The sequence below is a fragment of the Oncorhynchus nerka genome, linkage group LG3, assembly GCF_034236695.1.
Source record: "Oncorhynchus nerka isolate Pitt River linkage group LG3, Oner_Uvic_2.0, whole genome shotgun sequence".
Lineage (NCBI taxonomy): Eukaryota > Metazoa > Chordata > Actinopteri > Salmoniformes > Salmonidae > Oncorhynchus > Oncorhynchus nerka.
The window spans coordinates 65,177,453-65,195,926 of record NC_088398.1 but is presented as its reverse complement, the minus strand read 5'-3'; the positions used below and the strand labels follow the sequence as shown (position 1 = coordinate 65,195,926).

The following is an 18,474-nucleotide window of genomic DNA, read 5'->3' as shown; positions in this document are numbered from 1 at the left end:
AAATCTGACCATAATTCTATCCTCCTGATTCCTGCTTACAAGCCAAAACTAAATCAGAAAGCACTAGTGACTCGGTCAATAAAAAAGTTGTCAAATGAATCGGATGCTAAGCTACAGAACTGTTGTGCTAGCACAGACTGGAATATGTTCCGGGATTCTTCCGATGGCATTGAGGAGTACACCACATCAGGCACTGGCTTTATCAATAACTGCATCGATGATGTCGTTCCCACAGTGACTGTACGTACATACCCCAACCAGAAGCCATGGACTACAAGCAACATCCGCACTGAGCTAAAGGGTAGAGTTCTCTCTTTCAAGGTGCGGTACTCTTAGCCGGAAACTTATAAGAAATTCCGCTATGCCCTCCGATGAACCATCAAACAGTCAAAGCGTCAATACAGGACGAAGATCGAATCATACTACACCGGCTCCGATGCTCTTTGGATGTGGCAGGGCTTGCAAACTATTACAGACTACAAAGGGGAGCACAGCCAAGAGCTGCCCAGTGACACGAGCGTAGAAGTAGGATTGCAAAGGGTCGAAAACTTTCCGGTAAATTTCATGGGAACTTAAAGCCCGTGAATTTGGGGAATTTTGTTTAAAAATTTTTTTTTTTTTTTAAGTTTGCTTATAACAGTGAACCTTTTATGTGGGATACACAAGGCAATTCTAGGTCTTGTGGCATATTTTGGTAAAATTATCCCCAATTCAGTGGAATTGAAACCCTCTGCATGCACAGTGCATTCTTCCATCACATGTACAGCTGATTATCAAGACATTGCACACTAATGAGATGCTATTGAGGCCATACTACTACACTGTCTGAGCCAAGGACTACATGCTTTCTGGTAAGTTTGGATTACAATACTGGGTGGGGTGAAAATATTTGCGACATACATTATTTTTTGTTAACTAGTGAATAGTAGCCTATAGCAAAGTGTGTTTAAATAATTTCTAACAAGTTATTTTTTGCTACCATGTGGGTTTTAGCTTGCTTGAGCCTGCTAACTGAGGAGTGTTAATTCACCTGTTTCCATACATGTTTCATTTTTAAACGTTTATCTTACAAATGAGTTGTTTCATCTAACTGGAATTGTATTTGGGGTTTTTTACTATTTTTTTCCCTCATCATCTTTACAGGAAAATGCCACGGGCACCATCTGATTTGTAGAGACATTTCACTGCAGCTAATGTAAAAGGAAAAGCTGTGTACATTTGTAAATACTGTGCTAAATTATATGTGAAGAGTGCAACAAAGAAGCAGAATCCTCTGGCCAAGTGCATAAAGTTCCCTCAGTGGTCACAACAAGCAACCTCTGATAAAAGTCCCCCTACTTCTATTCGAGGTGAAAATAATGAATTAGCCACCTTATCGATAGCAACAGCTCATGGTCCTCCTGGAATCACAAGTTTTTTGAGTCAATGGAGTAGAGGTCGACCAATTATGATTTTTCAACACCGATACCGATTATTGGAGGACCAAAAAAGCCGATACCGATTAATCGTCCGAATCTTTTATTTTTTTAAATTTGTAATAATGACAATTACAACCTGAATAAACACTTATTATAACTTAACCTCTTGAACCTCTGGGGGCAGTATTTAATTTTTGGATGAAAAACGTTCCCGTTTTAAACAAGATATTTTGTCACGAAAAGATGCTCGACTATGCATATAATTGACAGCTTTGGAAAGAAAACACTCTGACGTTTCCAAAACTGCAAAGATATTGTCTGTGAGTGCCACAGAACTAATGCTACAGGCGAAACCAAGATGAAATTTCATACAGGAAGTGAGCCAGATTTGAGGCGCTGTGTTCCAATGTCTCCTTATATGGCTGTGAATGAGCAAGGAATGAGCCTGCACTTTCTGTCGTTTCCCCAAGGTGTTTGCAGCATTGTGACGTATTTGTAGGCATATCATTGGAAAATGGACCATAAGAGACTACATTTACCAGGTGTTGGCTCGGTGTCCTCCGTCTAAACTATTGCGTAATCTCCAGGTGCGTGCATTTTTCCATTTTGAACAGAGGAGAAACCAAACTGCCACGACTGACTTATCATCGAATAGATATGTGAAAAACACCTTGAGGGTTGATTCTAAACAACGTTTGCCATGTTTCTGTCGATATTATGGAGTTAATTTGGAAAAAAGTTTGCGTTGTAATGACTGAATTTTCGGGGGGTTTTCTTAGCCAAACGTGATGAACAAAACGGAGCGATTTCTCCTACACAAATAATCTTTTTGGAAAAACTGAACATTTGCTATCTAACTGAGAGTCTCCTCATTGAAAACATCTGAAGTTCTTCAAAGGTAAATGATTTTATTTGAATGCTTTTCTTGTTTTTGTGAAAATGTTGCCTGCTGAATGCCAGGCTTAATGCTATGCTAGCTATCAATACTCTTACACAAATGCTTGTGTAGCTATGGTTGAAAAGCATTTTTTGAAAATCTGAGATGACAGTGTTGTTAACAAAAGGCTAAGCTTGTGAGCCAATATATTTATTTCATTTAATTTGCGATTTTCATGAATAGGTAACGTTGCGTTATGGTAATGAGCTTGAGGCAATAATTACACTCCCGGATACGGGATTGCTCGTCGCAACAGGTTAATATAATACATCAATAAAATACATTTAGCCTAAAGTAAATAATGAAACATGTTCAATTTGGTTTAAATAATGCAAAAACAAAGTGTTGGAGAAGAAAGAAAAAGTGCAATATGTATTATGTAAGAAAGCTAACGTTTCAGTTCCTTGCTCAGAACATGAGAACATATAAAAGCTGGTGGTTCCTTTTAACATGAGTCTTCAATATTCCCAGGTAAAAAGTTTTAGGTTGTAGTTATTATAGGAATTTTAGGACTATTTCCCTCTATACCATTTGTATTTCATTAACCTTTGACTATTAGTTATTCTTATAGGCACTTTAGTATTGCCAGTGTAACAGTATAGCTTCCGTCCCTCTCCTCGTTCCTCCCTGGGCTCAAACCAGCAACACAACGACAACAGCCACCATCGAAGCAGCGTTACCCATGCAGAGCGAGGGGAACAACTACCAGAAGGCTCAGAGCGAGTGACGTTTGAAACGCTATTAGCGCGCGCTAACTAGCTAGCCATTTCACTTCGGTTACACCAGCCTCATCTCGGGAGTTGATAGGCTTGAAGTCATAAACAGCACAATGCTTGACGCACAACGAAGAGCTGCTGGCAAAACGCACAAAAGTGCTGTTCGAATGAATGTTTACGCGCCTGCTTCCGCCTACCACCGCTCAGTCAGATACTTGTATGCTCAGTCAGATTATATGCAACGCAGGACACGGTAGATAATATCTAGTAATAACATCAACCATGTGTAGTGATTATGATGGATTGTTTTTTTATAAGATAAGTTTAATGCTAGCTAGCAACTTACCTTGGCTTACTGCATTTGCGTAACAGGCAGTCTCCTTGTGAAGTGCAAGGAGAGAGAGAGGCAGGTCGTTATTGCGTTGGACTAGTTAACTGTAAGGTTGCAAGATTGGATCCCCCGAGCTGACAAGGTGAAAATCTGTCGTTCTGCCCCTGAACGAGGCAGTTAACCCACCATTCCTAGGCCATCATTGAAAATAAGAATGTGTTCTTAACTGACTTGCCTAGTTAAATAAAAGTATTAAAATAAAAATCGGCGACGAAAAATACAGATTTCCGATTGTTATGAAAACTTGAAATCGGCCATTCCGATTAATCGGTCGACCTCTACAATGGAGGAATGTAGTCAGAGAAATGCTAATGTATGTCTTGCTCAAGCTGTGTATGCAACTGGTTCACCTCTGATGCTCACAGGCAATGTGTATTGGATTTCTGAATATTCTTTGCCCAGTTTACACCCCTCCAACCAGACATACTTTATCTACTCATTTGCTGGATGCAGAGTTCAACAGAGTTCAAGTGAAGGTCAAGCAAATCATATAGAAAGCAGACTGTATTGCAATCATCTCTGATGGGTGGTCGAATGTTCATGGGCAAGGAATAAATAACTACATCATCTCCACCCTTCAACCAGTATTCTACAAGAGCACAGACACAAGGAACAACAGACACACCGGTCTCTACAATGCAGATGAGCTGAAGGAGGTCATCAGTGACCTTGGACCACAGAAGGTATTTGCATTGGTGACAGACAATGCTGCGAACATGAAGGCTGCTGGGTCTAAAGTAGAGGAGTTGTACCCTCACATCACACCCATTGGCTGTGCTGCTCATGCAACAAATCTGCTCCTCAAGGACATCGTGGCACTGAAAACAATGGGTACACTCTACAAGAGAGCCAAGGAAAATGGTAAGGTACGTGAAGGGTCATCAAGTTATAGAAGCAATCTAACTCACCAAGTAAAGTGAGAAGAATAAGAACACCACATTGAAGCTGCCCAGCAACACCCGTTGAGGTGGTCTTGTCATCATGTTTGACAGTCTCCTGGAGGGGAAGGAGTCACTCCATGAAATGGCCATGTCACAGTCTGCCGATATGGACAGCCCCATCAAGAGGATCCTCCTGGATGATGTATTTTGGGAGAGTCGTAAGCAGCCTGAAACTCCTGTAACCTATAGCAGTAGCCATTGCACAGAATGAGGGAGACAATGCCATCCTGTCTGATGTTCAGACCCTGCCCACTTCACTGTTGCTCCAAGCAGAGAAAACTGCAGTCCTGAAATAAATCAAAAAGCGTGAAGGGCTTCTGCCTGAAGCCCATACACGCTGCAGCGTACATGATGGACCCTAAGTATGCTGGCAAGAGCATCCTGTCTGGTGCAGAGATCAACAAGGCCTATGGTGTCATCACTATCGTGTCTCGCCACCTTCGCCTGGATGAGGGCGAGGTTCTTGGCAGTCTGGCGAAGTACACTTCCAAGCAAGGGCTTTGGGAAGGAGATGCAATACGGCAGTCATGCCAACATATCTCATCAGCCACCTGGTGGAAGGGACTTTGTGGATCTGAGACTCTTCCCCCTGTTGCCTCCATCATCCTCCAAATCCCACCAACATCAGCGGTCTTAGTGTGCAACTGGTCCTTGTTTGGGAACACACACGCACAACAGGCTGACCAATACAAGGGTTGAAAAATTGGTGGCCATCCGGGCAAATTTGAGGCTTTTGGAGCCTGACAACGAGCCATCCTCAATAAGGTTGGAAAGTAACAGTGAAGATGAGGCCTCAGAGTCTGATGTTCAAGAGGTGGACATATACAGTGGGGCAAAAAAGTATTTAGTCAGCCACCAATTGTGCAAGTTCTCCCACTTAAAAAGATGAGAGAAGCCTGTAATTTTCATCATAGGTACACTTCAACTATGACAGACAAAATGAGAAAAGAAATCCAGAAAATCACATTGTAGGATTTTTTATGAATTTATTTGCAAATTATGCCCTTTCCCACCTGCACAAAAGGAACACCTACGTGAGAATGCCATTCATTGATTACAGCTCAGCGTTCAACACAATAGTTCCCTCAAAGCTCATCACTAAGCTAAGGACCCTGGGACTAAAAACCTCCCTCTGCAACTGGATCCTGGACTTCCTTACGGGCCGCCCCCAGGTGGTACGGGTAGGGAAACATCACATCATACCAGGCAGTCATGTCCACATCGCCAGCAAACATGGTCCAAGCACACCAAGACAGTCATGAAGAGGTCATGACAAAACCTATTTCCCCTCAGGAGACTGAAAGGATTTGACATGGGTCCTCAGATCCTCAAAAGGTTCTACAGCTCCACCATCGAGAGCCTCATGACTGGATGTATCACTGCCTGGTATGGCAACTGCTCGGCCTCCGATTGCAAGACACTACAGAGGGTAGTGCGTACGGCCCAGTACATCACTGGGGCCAAGCTTCCTGCCATCCAGGACCTCTATACCAGGCGGTGCCAGAGGAAGGCCCTAAAAATTGTCAAAGAATCCAGCCACCCAAGTCATAGACGGTCCTCTCTGCTACCACATGGCAAGCAGAACCGGAGCACCAAGTGTAGGTCCAAGAGGCTTCTAAACAGCTTCTACCCCCAACCCATAAGACTCCTTCCTGTACATCTAATCAAATGGCTACCCAGACTAAAACGATTACCCTGGCTGTTTTGTTAAAGACACTGCCACATGTGCGGAGTCTCATTCTGGTCACTCCAGGACAGTAGTAGGTGAGCTTCCCTTTGGAAATAATTCCTTCAATAACAGAACAACAGTGAGGAAGCACTATAAAACTAAATCCCTTGATCCATGGAAACAGGAGAGAACATTGTGCTGCTGAGCAACACTAACATGGCAGCCACTAACCAAGTCAGGTCTGCGGTATACCGGTCACCTGCCTACCCGTAACCGCCTGCTCACATCCCAAACCCCATGTCCCTCCCATCTATATGTGTAATAGCCTAGCTCTCTGTGTCTCTTTGTGTCTGTGTTAAAGGCTGTGTGTGGATGGTGAGATCACAGTACGCTCAACCAGTTGATTAATTAGGGCAATCTCATGTCAACATCTCTAATTGACAGGAGTTAGCTAGGGGCTGCTTGCTTGTTTGTTAGCCATGCCCATAATTCTCTATCTGTGTCTCCTCGACAACATTGATCGGTAGTGTGTTGAAATCCTGGAAACAAGCTGAACACACACACACGGATTGATTTCTGTCTCTGTTTGTCTCTATACCTTTATCTCAGACAAGCTCAGGGATGTGGAGACAGAATGGAAGACAAAGAGACAGACAGACTGAGATAACTATAGGGAGCAGAATTATATCACTGAGGGGAATCCAAACTGATGAGTAAGCAGTGGCGTTGACAGCCTTACATCACTTCCTCTTCGGGACCTAGCCGACAATGCCTAACACACTCAGCCACTAAATCCTGCAAATCACTGCCAAACTCAATGCATTACACAGATTTATTGCAATTTACTGCTGTGGTACACACATACATGCACAAAGCAGTAATTTCGGTATGACTGTGACTACCTCATAAAGCTGGTTGAGAGAATGCCAAGAGTGTGCAAAGCTGTCATCAAGGCAAAGGGTGGCTACTTTGAAGAATCTCAAATATAAAATATATTTTGATTTGTTTAACACTTTTTTGGTTACTACATGATTCCATGTGTTATTTCATAGTTTAGATGTCGTCGCTATTATTCTACAATATAGAAAATATTTAAAAAATAAAGAAAAACCCTGGAATGAGTAGGTGTGTCCAAACTTTTGACTGGTACTGTACATATAGATTGCATTTGGATTACTGTTACGTTCTTGATTTCTTTATGTTGTACTTTTATTTATTTATATTTATTTTACATTGAATTATTTGTGTCCTTGTTTGACATTTTACTGCATTGTTAGGCGCTAGTAACATAAGCATTTCACTGCACCCGCTATAACATCTTCTAAACTGTGTACTCGACCAATAAACTTTGATTTTGACACAAAGACACACACAAAACACAGTAATATCAGTATGACTGAACTGATTGACTAGCCTAGTCTGTCTAGCCCTGGACAGAAAATATGTGAATGGACCATTCTCTCACACAGCACTAGCCATTAGAACTACCTTTAATACAGATCCTGGATCAGAACCTCTCCTTTAAAAAGGTTAGGTCAGTACTTTGCCTTTAAGACAAAACTTACTGAAAAGGATAGTCTCAGAACAGTTGCTGACGCATCCACAGATCTACACAGTCAGATTCTCTCTTCTTTCCTTTCTGTCTCTCTTCCAATTTCTGCTAATGTTGTAATTTCTCTCCTGACAAACAAGTAGGTAGGCAATATGAACAGGTCAGGTCAGGTTAGGTGCAGAAATACAGGAGGATTTGCATATAGGACAACCTCAAGCCTGTCAAGTGATCTACTAACCCTATGCAAACATCACTGTGTGGATACACAAATATCTTTCAAAAAAATTGGTTTTAAACATATTTTCCTGGAATTTTATCGAATCACAAAATGTCTGTTTGAATTCAAACAAGGAAATGTCAATATTTAAGCCTGGAGCTACATCGTGTAAATACTCAAATACATTGTAGTTTATCCCAAAGTTGAACATCAACACAGAATAAAGCCTGGAGCAGCCCGTCAAACACTCATTCTCCGTGTCATGAACATGCTGATAGGGAGCAGCGAGCACTCCAGTAAGCCTGCAACGTTTGTGCCTGAAGGGGGGGGGGGACTGTGTGTTTAGAGGGTGGACTCACAAAGAGCAAAGAGATATTCGTTACCAGATTATGAAACTGACTGTAATATAACACTATTGCATAAGACTATGCCTTGTGAGACTTCTAATATGAATTGGACAGGCCAGAACTGCTAGGATGGGACAGACACTGCTGTTAAAGACTCGGTCATGGCAGATCTCAGTCATGGCAGAGCCTTTGAATGTGACTCTATAGACCAGACAGCATTATGTAAGATGGCATGGCTATGGAGAGTGAGAAAGCAAATCAGGGATTTCCGTCTGTGTGTGTGAGTGAGTGAGAAGAGGATTTCATCCAATCAGATGTTATTTGCAATGTATTAGGCAAGCTCCTGCTCTTCCAGCTAAATACTGTCTGTCTCTTGCTCAGCATCTTTGACAGGATCTAAAGGACCCGGAACTCTCATGACATCATCATCTACATGCTCTGTTAAAAATAACTCCTCAAATTCCACCACTTCCTCATCTTTCCTGTGGTGTTTATTTTGTTTGTTTATTTATTTCCATCCCCATTAGATTTTGCAGAAGCAGCATCTACTCTTCCTGGGGTCCACAAAAAAAACATGACAAGTAACAAAACACTGATACACAAGGACAGTCACAGAAATGTAAAATACAACAAAACACTAAAAATAATTAGTGTGTTAGTGTGTGTCCCCTTACAGTCCCCACCATTCCATGAGATGTTGTTTAATCCGATTTTTAAAGGTAATTTTGCTGTTTGCTTGAGTAATTGGAGATTAAAGGGAGTTCCATGGATGGCTCTGTATAATACTGTGCGATGCAGTGAATTTGTTTTGGACTTGGGGACTGTGAAGAGACCCCTACTGGCATGTCTTGTGGGGTATATATGGGTGTCTAAATTGTTATTTGATCATGGAGACAATCTGGAACTTTCATCACAGTATTATTTCTCATAAAAACTAGAAGCAGTTCATCTCTCGTCAACCCTCAACCAGGAAAGACTGGCATGCATGTTGTTGATGAAGCAGTGCAAAGCAACAATAATTGAAATAATAATTATTAATAACAATAATTGAATAATTGAAATTGGATGTTGGTTGATGTTTCAGATTAAAAGGTAGGTCTGATAGAGTTGCCCACTCAATCCATACAGTTGATTATGACAGCGGGTTTCAATCGCCACAAGACATGGCCCAAACTACCACCGTACATCATGTCCCTGTGGACCAACGAGTCAAATTAATTTGTATAGTAGGCTACAATGCACCATATTTAGATAATATTGATTCACAACAGGAAAACGTGAACTAGGGAGAAAGCAGCTCATTAAAATGGGAAAAATGTATCAACGTGCTATCACGTGGTGCGGTAAACAATAAAACACAAGGTGCATCATATGGGTTCATCAATGACTCACCAACTGCAAAACAAGCTCCGGTTTAAGCTCTCAAATTTCCCTCAACCCCGGCAAAACGGTGATGGTTAACAGGTCTGGATGTAGCGTCCGTTCTGCTTGAAGAAACCGACAACCAACCGTTCTGTCTAGAGTGCGTCTCCCATTCCCCAAATTTGTCTTGAGCAGATCCTGCTAAACCCAAAGGGGTGGCATCCCCAAACTCAGCTGATTCAAAGCACACGAGCGGAGCTAGGAGAGTGCACTTCCTGCTCTTAGGGGAAGGGGGGTGAATAGCTACGACCGCTTAGGAGCAGTATTTATCTTCACAAGCTATAAAAGCCCCTCACAAGGTCACTTAAACGTCTTCATGAATAAACGAGTCAACCGTGGTGGGTAAACCTGTTTCTTGCATTCAGTGTTCAAATCTGAAAGTATTATTCTCTCTTGTCTCACTGCCACCCCCGGCTTTGGTACATTCCGGGATGTGCGATGTTTAGAAACCTCTCGAGTCACTGTCAGGTATTGGTCAAAGCTGGAGCGAAGAGGACTGACAAAATAACTGCAAACAAGCTGCATGTTTAATATGTTTACTTTTTTATCAACCAATCGTTTTCATTACATGTTTACAGAGACAATTAAGTAACGTGTTTAACTATTCCGTGCACATCAACCTATCCCCTGGCTCGTTTTCATTACATTTTTACAGTCATTTCTGAGACAATGAAGTGATGTGTTTAACTATTCAGTGGACATCAACCATATCCTCTGGCTCTGCAAACACTTCACTGTGCAGTAGATAAACTGCAAATAAAAGACAAATTACAATGTTTTTTTAATTGCTCTTTACTGATGTGGTTATTAAATGGTTATTATACACCAATACCTTATGGTTAATTCACACACACACATATATATATATATATATATATATATATATATATATATATAACTGCCAAAATAATGGAAACGAGTTGATGAGGGAAGGCCTACAAAGTATATTGAAAGCACTTCCACTCAGGTGTGGCTCCTGAGTTAATCAAGCAATGAACATTCTATCATGCTTAGGGTCATGTATAAAATGCTGTCCAGGCCATTATTTGGGCTATAGGATGACAATGCCTCCATCCAGTGGCGTAGGCAGAAATCTGTTGATGGCACATAATAAACCATAGACCTATTAGACTAGAACATGATGCCCTGATATAGTCTAGTGGTTAAGAGCATGATTTCTGAAAGTGTTGAATGAAAACATTGTTGTAGTGCTGATCGTTGTCTCTGAATGTACTGAAAATCTCTTTAAGGCCCTTGATTAGACCAATGCAATCAGTGATTGATACAGGGGGACTGGCCGGCCTTCATGGCAAAATCACTGATATCAAATAACTTGGCAAATTCTCCAACATCCTCTTCTATGCACGGTCTCTTTAAAAAAATGTACACTGAGCTTTGTTTGGCCATTTTACTTGTTTTTGCTAGCTAAGTTGACTAGTGAGTCTTAGCTAGCTAACAGTGAGTAGCCTACACAGTGTAGCCTAGCCAACACAGCAATAGCTACGGTTTACAGCACATGGTATCAGTATGAAGTGACACAAGCCAGAACCCACCCTTTATTTAGAAATTGATAAGCTGATTGTTTAGTTTTTTTGAATTAGTTTAACAGTAAATAATCAATAATAATTCAAATTAATTATATAAGACTAAATTAAAATAGATTTTAGTACAGCACTCGATTTTATGTAAGATGTCATTGAGTGTCCTGAAAAGCATCTGCCAAATAAAATGTATTATTATTAATATAAATATCCCTTTCGATGTCCCACCCCCTCCCTACTGCTTGCTATGAATTCTATCTGATGGTGTATGCATGTTTAGACCAGTGCTAGACTTGGACTGAAATATGTGCCGATAGTCATTTTGGGTGCCGGTACTATTTATATTTAAGTGAACTCAAATACTTTTGTGCTAACATTCTATAGGAGGTGAAGGAACTCAAGCAGAAGAACATTTGAGGTGCTGGGTACTCATTTCCGGTGAACTCCTGCCCAGGTCAAGTACTGTTCTTAGGTAAAAAGAAAAATAATGTCCCATTTGGAAAATATAATAATAATTTTTTGCTCAATCTGATTGGGTGGACTTGCGCCCACCCAGGCCCACCCGTGCCTACGCCACTGCCCCCATCCACAGGGCAGGAGTGGTCACTTAATGGTTTGATGAGTATGAAAACGATGTAAACCATTTGCCATCTCAGTCACCAGATCTCAACCCAATTGAACACTTATATGGGAGATTCTGGAGTGGCGCCTGAGAGCGTTTTCCACCACCTTCAACAAAGCACAAAATAATGGAATTTCTTGAGGAAGAATGGTGTCGCACACCTCCGATATAGTTCCAGACACTTGTAGAATCTATGCCAAGGTGCATTGAATCTGTTCTGACACCCTAGGCCTACATCCTACTAAGACACTTTATGTTGCTGTTTCCTTTATTTTGGCAGTTACTTGTATATATTATAGCAGCAGATGAAAGGGTCCTAAGTCAGAGTCCCTCATCAATTGTTGCACCTGTTGGTGACCCCGCCCATACCTGTACCTGTCTATCCACTACAAACTCCCCCTGGGGCTCCAGTGTTGCTGGAGGCAACAGCGCCAGGTACACAGGTGTGTCAGCCCCCTCCGCAGGCGTCTTGGTCCCATTGGGATAGGTCATGTCAGACTTCACCCAGCCTGGGCAGCAGGAGTTTATCAGAATTCCTCTCTGGGGCATCTCTCTTCTTAGCCTGCGGGCCTGGATCCGGGTAAGGGCCATCAGGCCTATTTTGGATACCCCATAGACTGAATTTGGCCAGCCCTTGTTGATGTGGTCTCCAGCTTTGGCCTCGGCAACAAAGCGCTTCATCAGAGCCACTAGCTCCTCCTCTGTGATGTCATCACTGCAGAGCCTGGCCTGGAGGTCCGGAGAACACATATAGAGGGTGATATAGCCCACGATGCTGGCAACATTCACTATCCTCCCTATAACAGACAGACATACAGTTAAGTTAAAAGAAACATCATATGTAGATTAATTAAGTGATTTGGCATGGGTGTTGTTAGGCCCAAAACGAAGTCAAGATAATGTCTAGATGCTTTTTATAGTGGAGATCACGTTTATAAAGTGCCTGGCTGGGCTGATGAGACAGTGGATTGGATTGCGCAGTCAGATGGAACAGAGTAAATAAACATTTTAACGTCATAGATTTAGACGGCGGTAACTTGTGTAATAGACACCGACTGGAATGCGGTTTTAACCAATCAGCATTCAGTATTAGACCCACCCATTGTATAATTATGTAATAATGGCCGTGAAGTCGGTATTTGGAGGATATATTGCCACGGGTGTTGTTCGTCTCAGGCCGGCAAACCGCGCCAATATATTCTCCAAACAACGGCTTCGAGGGCATTATCACTTTATTACAAGGGGTTAGCAAAACATTCAAATAATGATTGACATATTTTAATTAAAAACGTTAGACATATTTTAATTAAAACGTTATTTTTATTAATTTATTCATACTATTTCATCCTTCCACAAGATATAGTCCTGACACAAATCTAGGCTTGCTACCCAAGCCGTTCGTTCTATTGGTTCGGTTGCCAGAGATGCAACCAAGTCGTTCCGTCTTTTTGTTCTGTATCTATGGACGCGACCCAGTCGTTCGTTCTAAATGTTCTATTGCCATACTGGCTGGCAACATTCGTATGCCTTGCTTGCTATCTAACTAACTACGGCTAATCTACAGTCACGTCAAAAAGTACAGCCAGAATAACAGCAAAGTAGCCGCATTTGTTTAAGCTGTTTTCCAGTGACATTTATTTGGATACATCCATAACAATGAGCGAATAAGGCGCGATTTCGGCTGGCATAGAAAATGTGCTCACTCGTCAGAACACAGCTAGCCAACAACACAGCGAAAACGATCACTTCAAACTGAAGCTGGAAAGAACGCAAACTAGCTGCACTTCGTTTCGTTTGACCTTTTTTTCCAACTGATATTTCTTTGTATATACCCATAAAAAGAATGCCAGCTGATTCATGATTTCGACTGGCTGAGAAACGCTGCCTGCCTGTCTGTCTCCTCCCAACACATATATTACTATTGGACAGCTGGAAATCGAATTTGAATATTGAAACAATGTTTCAAATTCGGAGAGACAGTGGGTTGAGCAGTCAGATGGAACAGATAAATGGGCATTTTAAGGTAATATATTTAAGATTTAGCCTTTGGAATCTTGTGGAATAGACACCGACTGGAATGCAGTTTTAACCAATCAGTATTCAGGATTAGACCACCCATCGTATAATACAAAATAATCACTGGGTACACTACCAAATCAGTGATAGTTTTCCCCAATGAAACAAGGGTTTACCATCTTTCTTCAGGAGAGGGAGAAATTCATTGCACATGTCTCTGGTGGCGAAGAAGTTGGTTTGGAGAATGCGTTCTGCTTGGCTGCCAAAGGATGCAGGGTCACCTCCTGGACACAGAGGGAGCTATTAGTTCACTTTAAATGGCACTGCATCCCATGCCAGCTAACACACAATACTCTTATTGCAGGGTTTCCCAAACTCGGTTCTGTGGCTAGTTTAGTTTTTTGCCCGAGCACTACAAAGCTGATTCAAATAACCAACTCATCATTAAGCTTTGATTATTTGAATCAGCTGTGTATTGCTAGTGTGTCATAGACTTATGGTGTGTGTTTGTGTAACATTAATGTGTAGTTACGTTTTGGGGCGATGCCTGCGTTGTTGATCAGCACATCCAGACCCCCGTACTCCTTCATGAAATGCTGCCGGGCCGCCTGGATGCTGACCGGGTCTGTGATGTCCAGCTGGAGGAGTCTGGGCTTGAGTCCCTTCCTCTGCAGATCCTCGACAACCATGGCCCCCCTCGGGACGTCCCGGGCACTCAGATACACATCCCCTTTAAAGCCCTGGCACAACGCCTGCACTATGGCTAACCCCAGGCCACGGGTGGAGCCAGTGACCAGAACCACCTGTGGACCAGACATCACCTCAGAGAGAGAAAAATCAAAAGCTATAGATTCAGAAAGTTATAGAGCAGGGGTATTCAAATCTTACCCTACGAGGTCTAGAGAACTGCAGTTTTTCTGTTCTACTTGATAATGAATTGCACACAACTGGTTTCCCAGGTCTAAACCAGTCCCTGATTAGAGGGGAAGAATAAAATAAAAACATCTATGGAACTGGCTTCAAGGTCCAGATTTGAATTTGAGGGCTAGTCTGAGCTACTGGTAAACATACAATTCACAATACATTAATATGTGTTTAACATGTTGACGATATAAATTAAAGGTATGTTGCTCCAGCACAGGGCTAGCATGCCTAATTCAACTCATCAAGGTTGATTTGGTAGTTTAATCCGTTGTTTTAGTGCTGGTCTAGAACATTAGCTGGCACACAGTAAAATAGATTTGAAAAAAATCCATCATATCCACATAATCTAAAGATACATTAAAATGTAACTCCCTGAGCAATTTAAACAGTGCAGATTATAATTAATTTACACCAGTGAATAAAGAATCATTTATATTCAGATGTATCACTTACCAGTGTGAATGTATAAACTGTTACAATGTAGTATGGAGCACACCACCGTCTTTGCAGCTAACACAGTATGGATTGATACACCTAGAAGTGGCAGAGAATATTCTCTTGAATTAGCGGAGAGGTCTAGAATGTGACAAAATGTCACCGTACTTTTTCAGCTAACTAGCTTGCACTGTTTCTCCCTCTTATCTCCCCCTAATCTTCTTCCTCATTCCCCCCCCGCTTCCCTTCCCTTCCCCTCCCCCTCCATCCCCAACCTCTCTTATAAACCCAAAGTGGGAGTTTTATCTCAAAAGTGGGAGTTTTATCTAAAAAGAAAGATACATTAATAATCCATTATGAACAGCAACTTACAGTGTCATTCAACACTATAATGGTCAGAGAAGTAGAAGCCCTGCCCGAGCATTCGATTTCTTCAAGGTGCTTGTCATGACAGGAAGGAACAACTGAGATCAAGATTCAAGACATAACATGCAACATACAGTACAAGTCAAAAGTTTGGACACACCTATTCGTTCAAGATTTTCTCTTTATTTGGACTATTTTCTACATTGTAGAATAATAGCGAAGTAACCAAAAAAGTGTTAAACAAAACAAAATATATTTTATATTTGAGATTCTTCAAAGTAGCTACCCTTTGCCTTGATGATAGCATTGCACACTCTTGGCATTTCTTTATTTAGACTATTTTCTACATTGTAGAATAACAATGAAGACATCAACACTATGAAATAACACACATGAAATTATGTATTTACCAAAAAAGTGTTAAACAAATTAAAATATATTTTATATTTGTGATTCTTCAATGTTGCCTTGATGACAGCTTTGCACACACTTGGCATTGCATAGTCCACAATGCATAGTAGAAGCGGTTAAGAAGTATTTTGGTCCGAGACTTTGCGCTCCAGCTTGCTGTGTGGTAGCAGAGTGAACAGTCTATGATTGCGGTGGCTGGAGTCTTTGACAATTTTTAGGGCCTTCCTCTGACATCGCCTGGTATAGAGGTCCTGGATGGCAGGCAGCTTAGTCGCAGTGATGTACTGTGCCGTACGCACTACCCTCTGTAGTATCTTGCGATCAAAGGCCGAGCAGTTGCCATACCAGGCAGTGATGCAACCAGTCGGGATAATCTCGATGTTGAAGCTGTAGAACCTTTTGAGGATCTGAGGACCCATGTCAAATCTTTTTAGTTTCCCGAGGGGAAATAGGCTTTGTCGTGCCCTCTTCACGACTGTCTTGGTGTTTGGACCAATCTAGCTGGTAGGTGATGTGGACACCAAGGAACTTGAAGCTCTCAACCTGCTCATCTACAGCCCCATGCATGAGAATGGGTGTGTGCTCGGTCCTCCTTTTACTGTAGTCAACAATCATCTCCTTTGTCTTGATTACGCTGAGGGAGAGGTTGATATCCTGGCACCACACCTCCAGGTCTCTAACCTCCTCCCTATAGGCTGTCTCGGCATTGTCAGTGATCAAACCTACCACTGTTGTGTCATCTGCAAACTTAATGATGGTGTTGGAGTCGTGCCTGGCCAAGCAGTCAAATCAAATCAGATTTATTTATATAGCCCTTCGTACATCAGCTGATATCTCAAAGTGCTGTACAGAAACCCAGCCTAAAACCCCAAACAGCAAGCAATGCAGGTGTAGAAGCACGGTGGCTAGGAAAAACTCCCTAGAAAGGCCAAAACCTAGGAAGAAACCTAGAGAGGAACCAGGCTATGTGGGGTGGCCAGTCCTCTTCTGGCTGTGCCGGGTGGAGATTATAACAGAACATGGCCAAGATGTTCAAATGTTCATAAATGACCAGCATGGTCCAATAATAATAAGGCAGAACAGTTGAAACTGGAGCAGCAGCACGGCCAGGTGGACTGGGGACAGCAAGGAGTCATCATGTCAGGTAGTCCTGAGGCATGGTCCTAGGGCTCAGGTCCTCCAAGAGAGAGAAAGAAAGAGAGAAAGAGATAATTAGAGAGAGCACACTTAAATTCACACAGGACACCGAATAGGACAGGAGAAGTACTCCAGATATAACAAACTGACCCTAGCTCCCGACACATAAACTACTGCAGCATAAATACTGGAGGCTGAGACAGGAGGGGTCAGGAGACACTGTGGCCCCATCCGAGGACACCCCCGGACAGGGCCAAACAGGAAAGATATAACCCCACCCAATTTGCCAAAGCACAGCCCCCACACCACTAGAGGGATATCTTCAACTACCAACTTACCATCCTGAGACATGGTTGAGTATAGCCCACAAAGATCTCCGGCACGGCACAACCCAAGGGGGGGGGGGTGCCAACCCAGACAGGATGACCACATCAGTGACTCAACCCACTCAGGTGACGCACCCCTCCCAGGGACGGTATGAGAGAGCCCCAGTAAGCCAGTGACTCAGCCCCTGTAATAGGGTTAGAGGCAGAGAATCCCAGTGGAAAGAGGGGAACCGGCCAGGCAGAGACAGCAAGGGCGGTTCGTTGCTCCAGAGCCTTTCCGTTCACCTTCCCACTCCTGGGCCAGACTACACTCAATCATATGACCCACTGAAGAGATGAGTCTTCAGTAAAGACTTAAAGGTTGAGACCGAGTTTACGTCTCTGACATGGGTAGGCAGACCGTTCCATAAAAATGGAGCTCTATAGGAGAAAGCCCTGCCTCCAGCTGTTTACTTAGAAATTCTAGGGACAATTAGGAGGCCTGCGTCTTGTGACCGTAGCGTACGTGTAGGTATGTACGGCAGGACCAAATCAGAGAGATAGGTAGGAGCAAGCCCATGTAATGCTTTGTAGGTTAGCAGTAAAACCTTGAAATCAGCCCTTGCTGTCATGTTATGTCTTGTCCCTGTGCTTTCTCTTCTCTTCGTTTCCCCCTGCTGGTCGTATTAGGTTACTATCTTTCTCTCTCTCTATCGTTCCGTTCCTGCTCCCAGCTGTTCCCCATTCTCCTAACGACCTCGTTTACTCTCTCACACCTGTCTCCTCTTTTGCCCTCTGATTATGTCTCTATTTCTCTCTCTGTTTCTGCTTCTGTCCTTGTCGGATTCTTGTTTGCTTTGCCCTTGTCCCGTCCTGTCGTAATCTGCCTCTTCATTAGATGCTGCGTGTGAGCAGGTGTCTCTGTCCTCTACGGCCCGCGCCTACCCAGAGGGACCTGCAGTCTGTTGCCGCTAGCCCTGCAATTCTCCTCTACTACTAGAAGGAGGACTCTCCTGCAAAGATAGAGGATTTATGTTTTCCCTGTTTGGACATCTCCTGTAAAGATTGAGGATTTATGTTTTCCCTGTTTGGACATTAAAAGACTGT

General features: G+C 42.6%; 2 protein-coding genes across 4 annotated transcripts in view; both read right to left on the bottom strand.

Moving 5' to 3' along the window:
• The window catches only part of LOC115112439 (protein dopey-2-like), a 65,789-nt gene extending 55,963 nt beyond the window's left edge, over window positions 1-9,826 (bottom strand). Inside the window, exon 1 of the mRNA XM_029639509.2 lies at window positions 9,581-9,826. The gene's annotated coding sequence lies outside the window, so the exon portion shown is untranslated. The remainder of the gene's footprint in view (window positions 1-9,580) is intronic.
• Window positions 9,827-10,119: 293 nt separating this feature from the next.
• Window positions 10,120-15,600, bottom strand: LOC115112530 (carbonyl reductase [NADPH] 1-like). 3 transcript variants are annotated; one of them, XM_029639628.2, is made up of 5 exons: window positions 15,521-15,600; window positions 15,167-15,247; window positions 14,322-14,610; window positions 13,966-14,073; window positions 10,120-12,570 (listed from the first exon to the last, which is right to left on the bottom strand). In XM_029639628.2, the coding sequence occupies exons 3-5, from the start codon at window positions 14,605-14,607 to the stop codon at window positions 12,095-12,097; spliced, it is 870 nt and encodes a 289-aa protein (XP_029495488.1). In that variant the 5' UTR covers window positions 14,608-14,610; window positions 15,167-15,247; window positions 15,521-15,600; the 3' UTR covers window positions 10,120-12,094. The 3 variants fall into 3 exon arrangements, with proteins under 3 accessions (XP_029495488.1, XP_029495482.1, XP_064870753.1); XM_029639622.2 differs by lacking the exon at window positions 15,521-15,600 and having other exon boundaries at window positions 15,167-15,360; XM_065014681.1 differs by lacking the exon at window positions 15,521-15,600 and having other exon boundaries at window positions 14,322-14,592; window positions 15,167-15,360.
• Window positions 15,601-18,474: the final 2,874 nt, after the last annotated feature.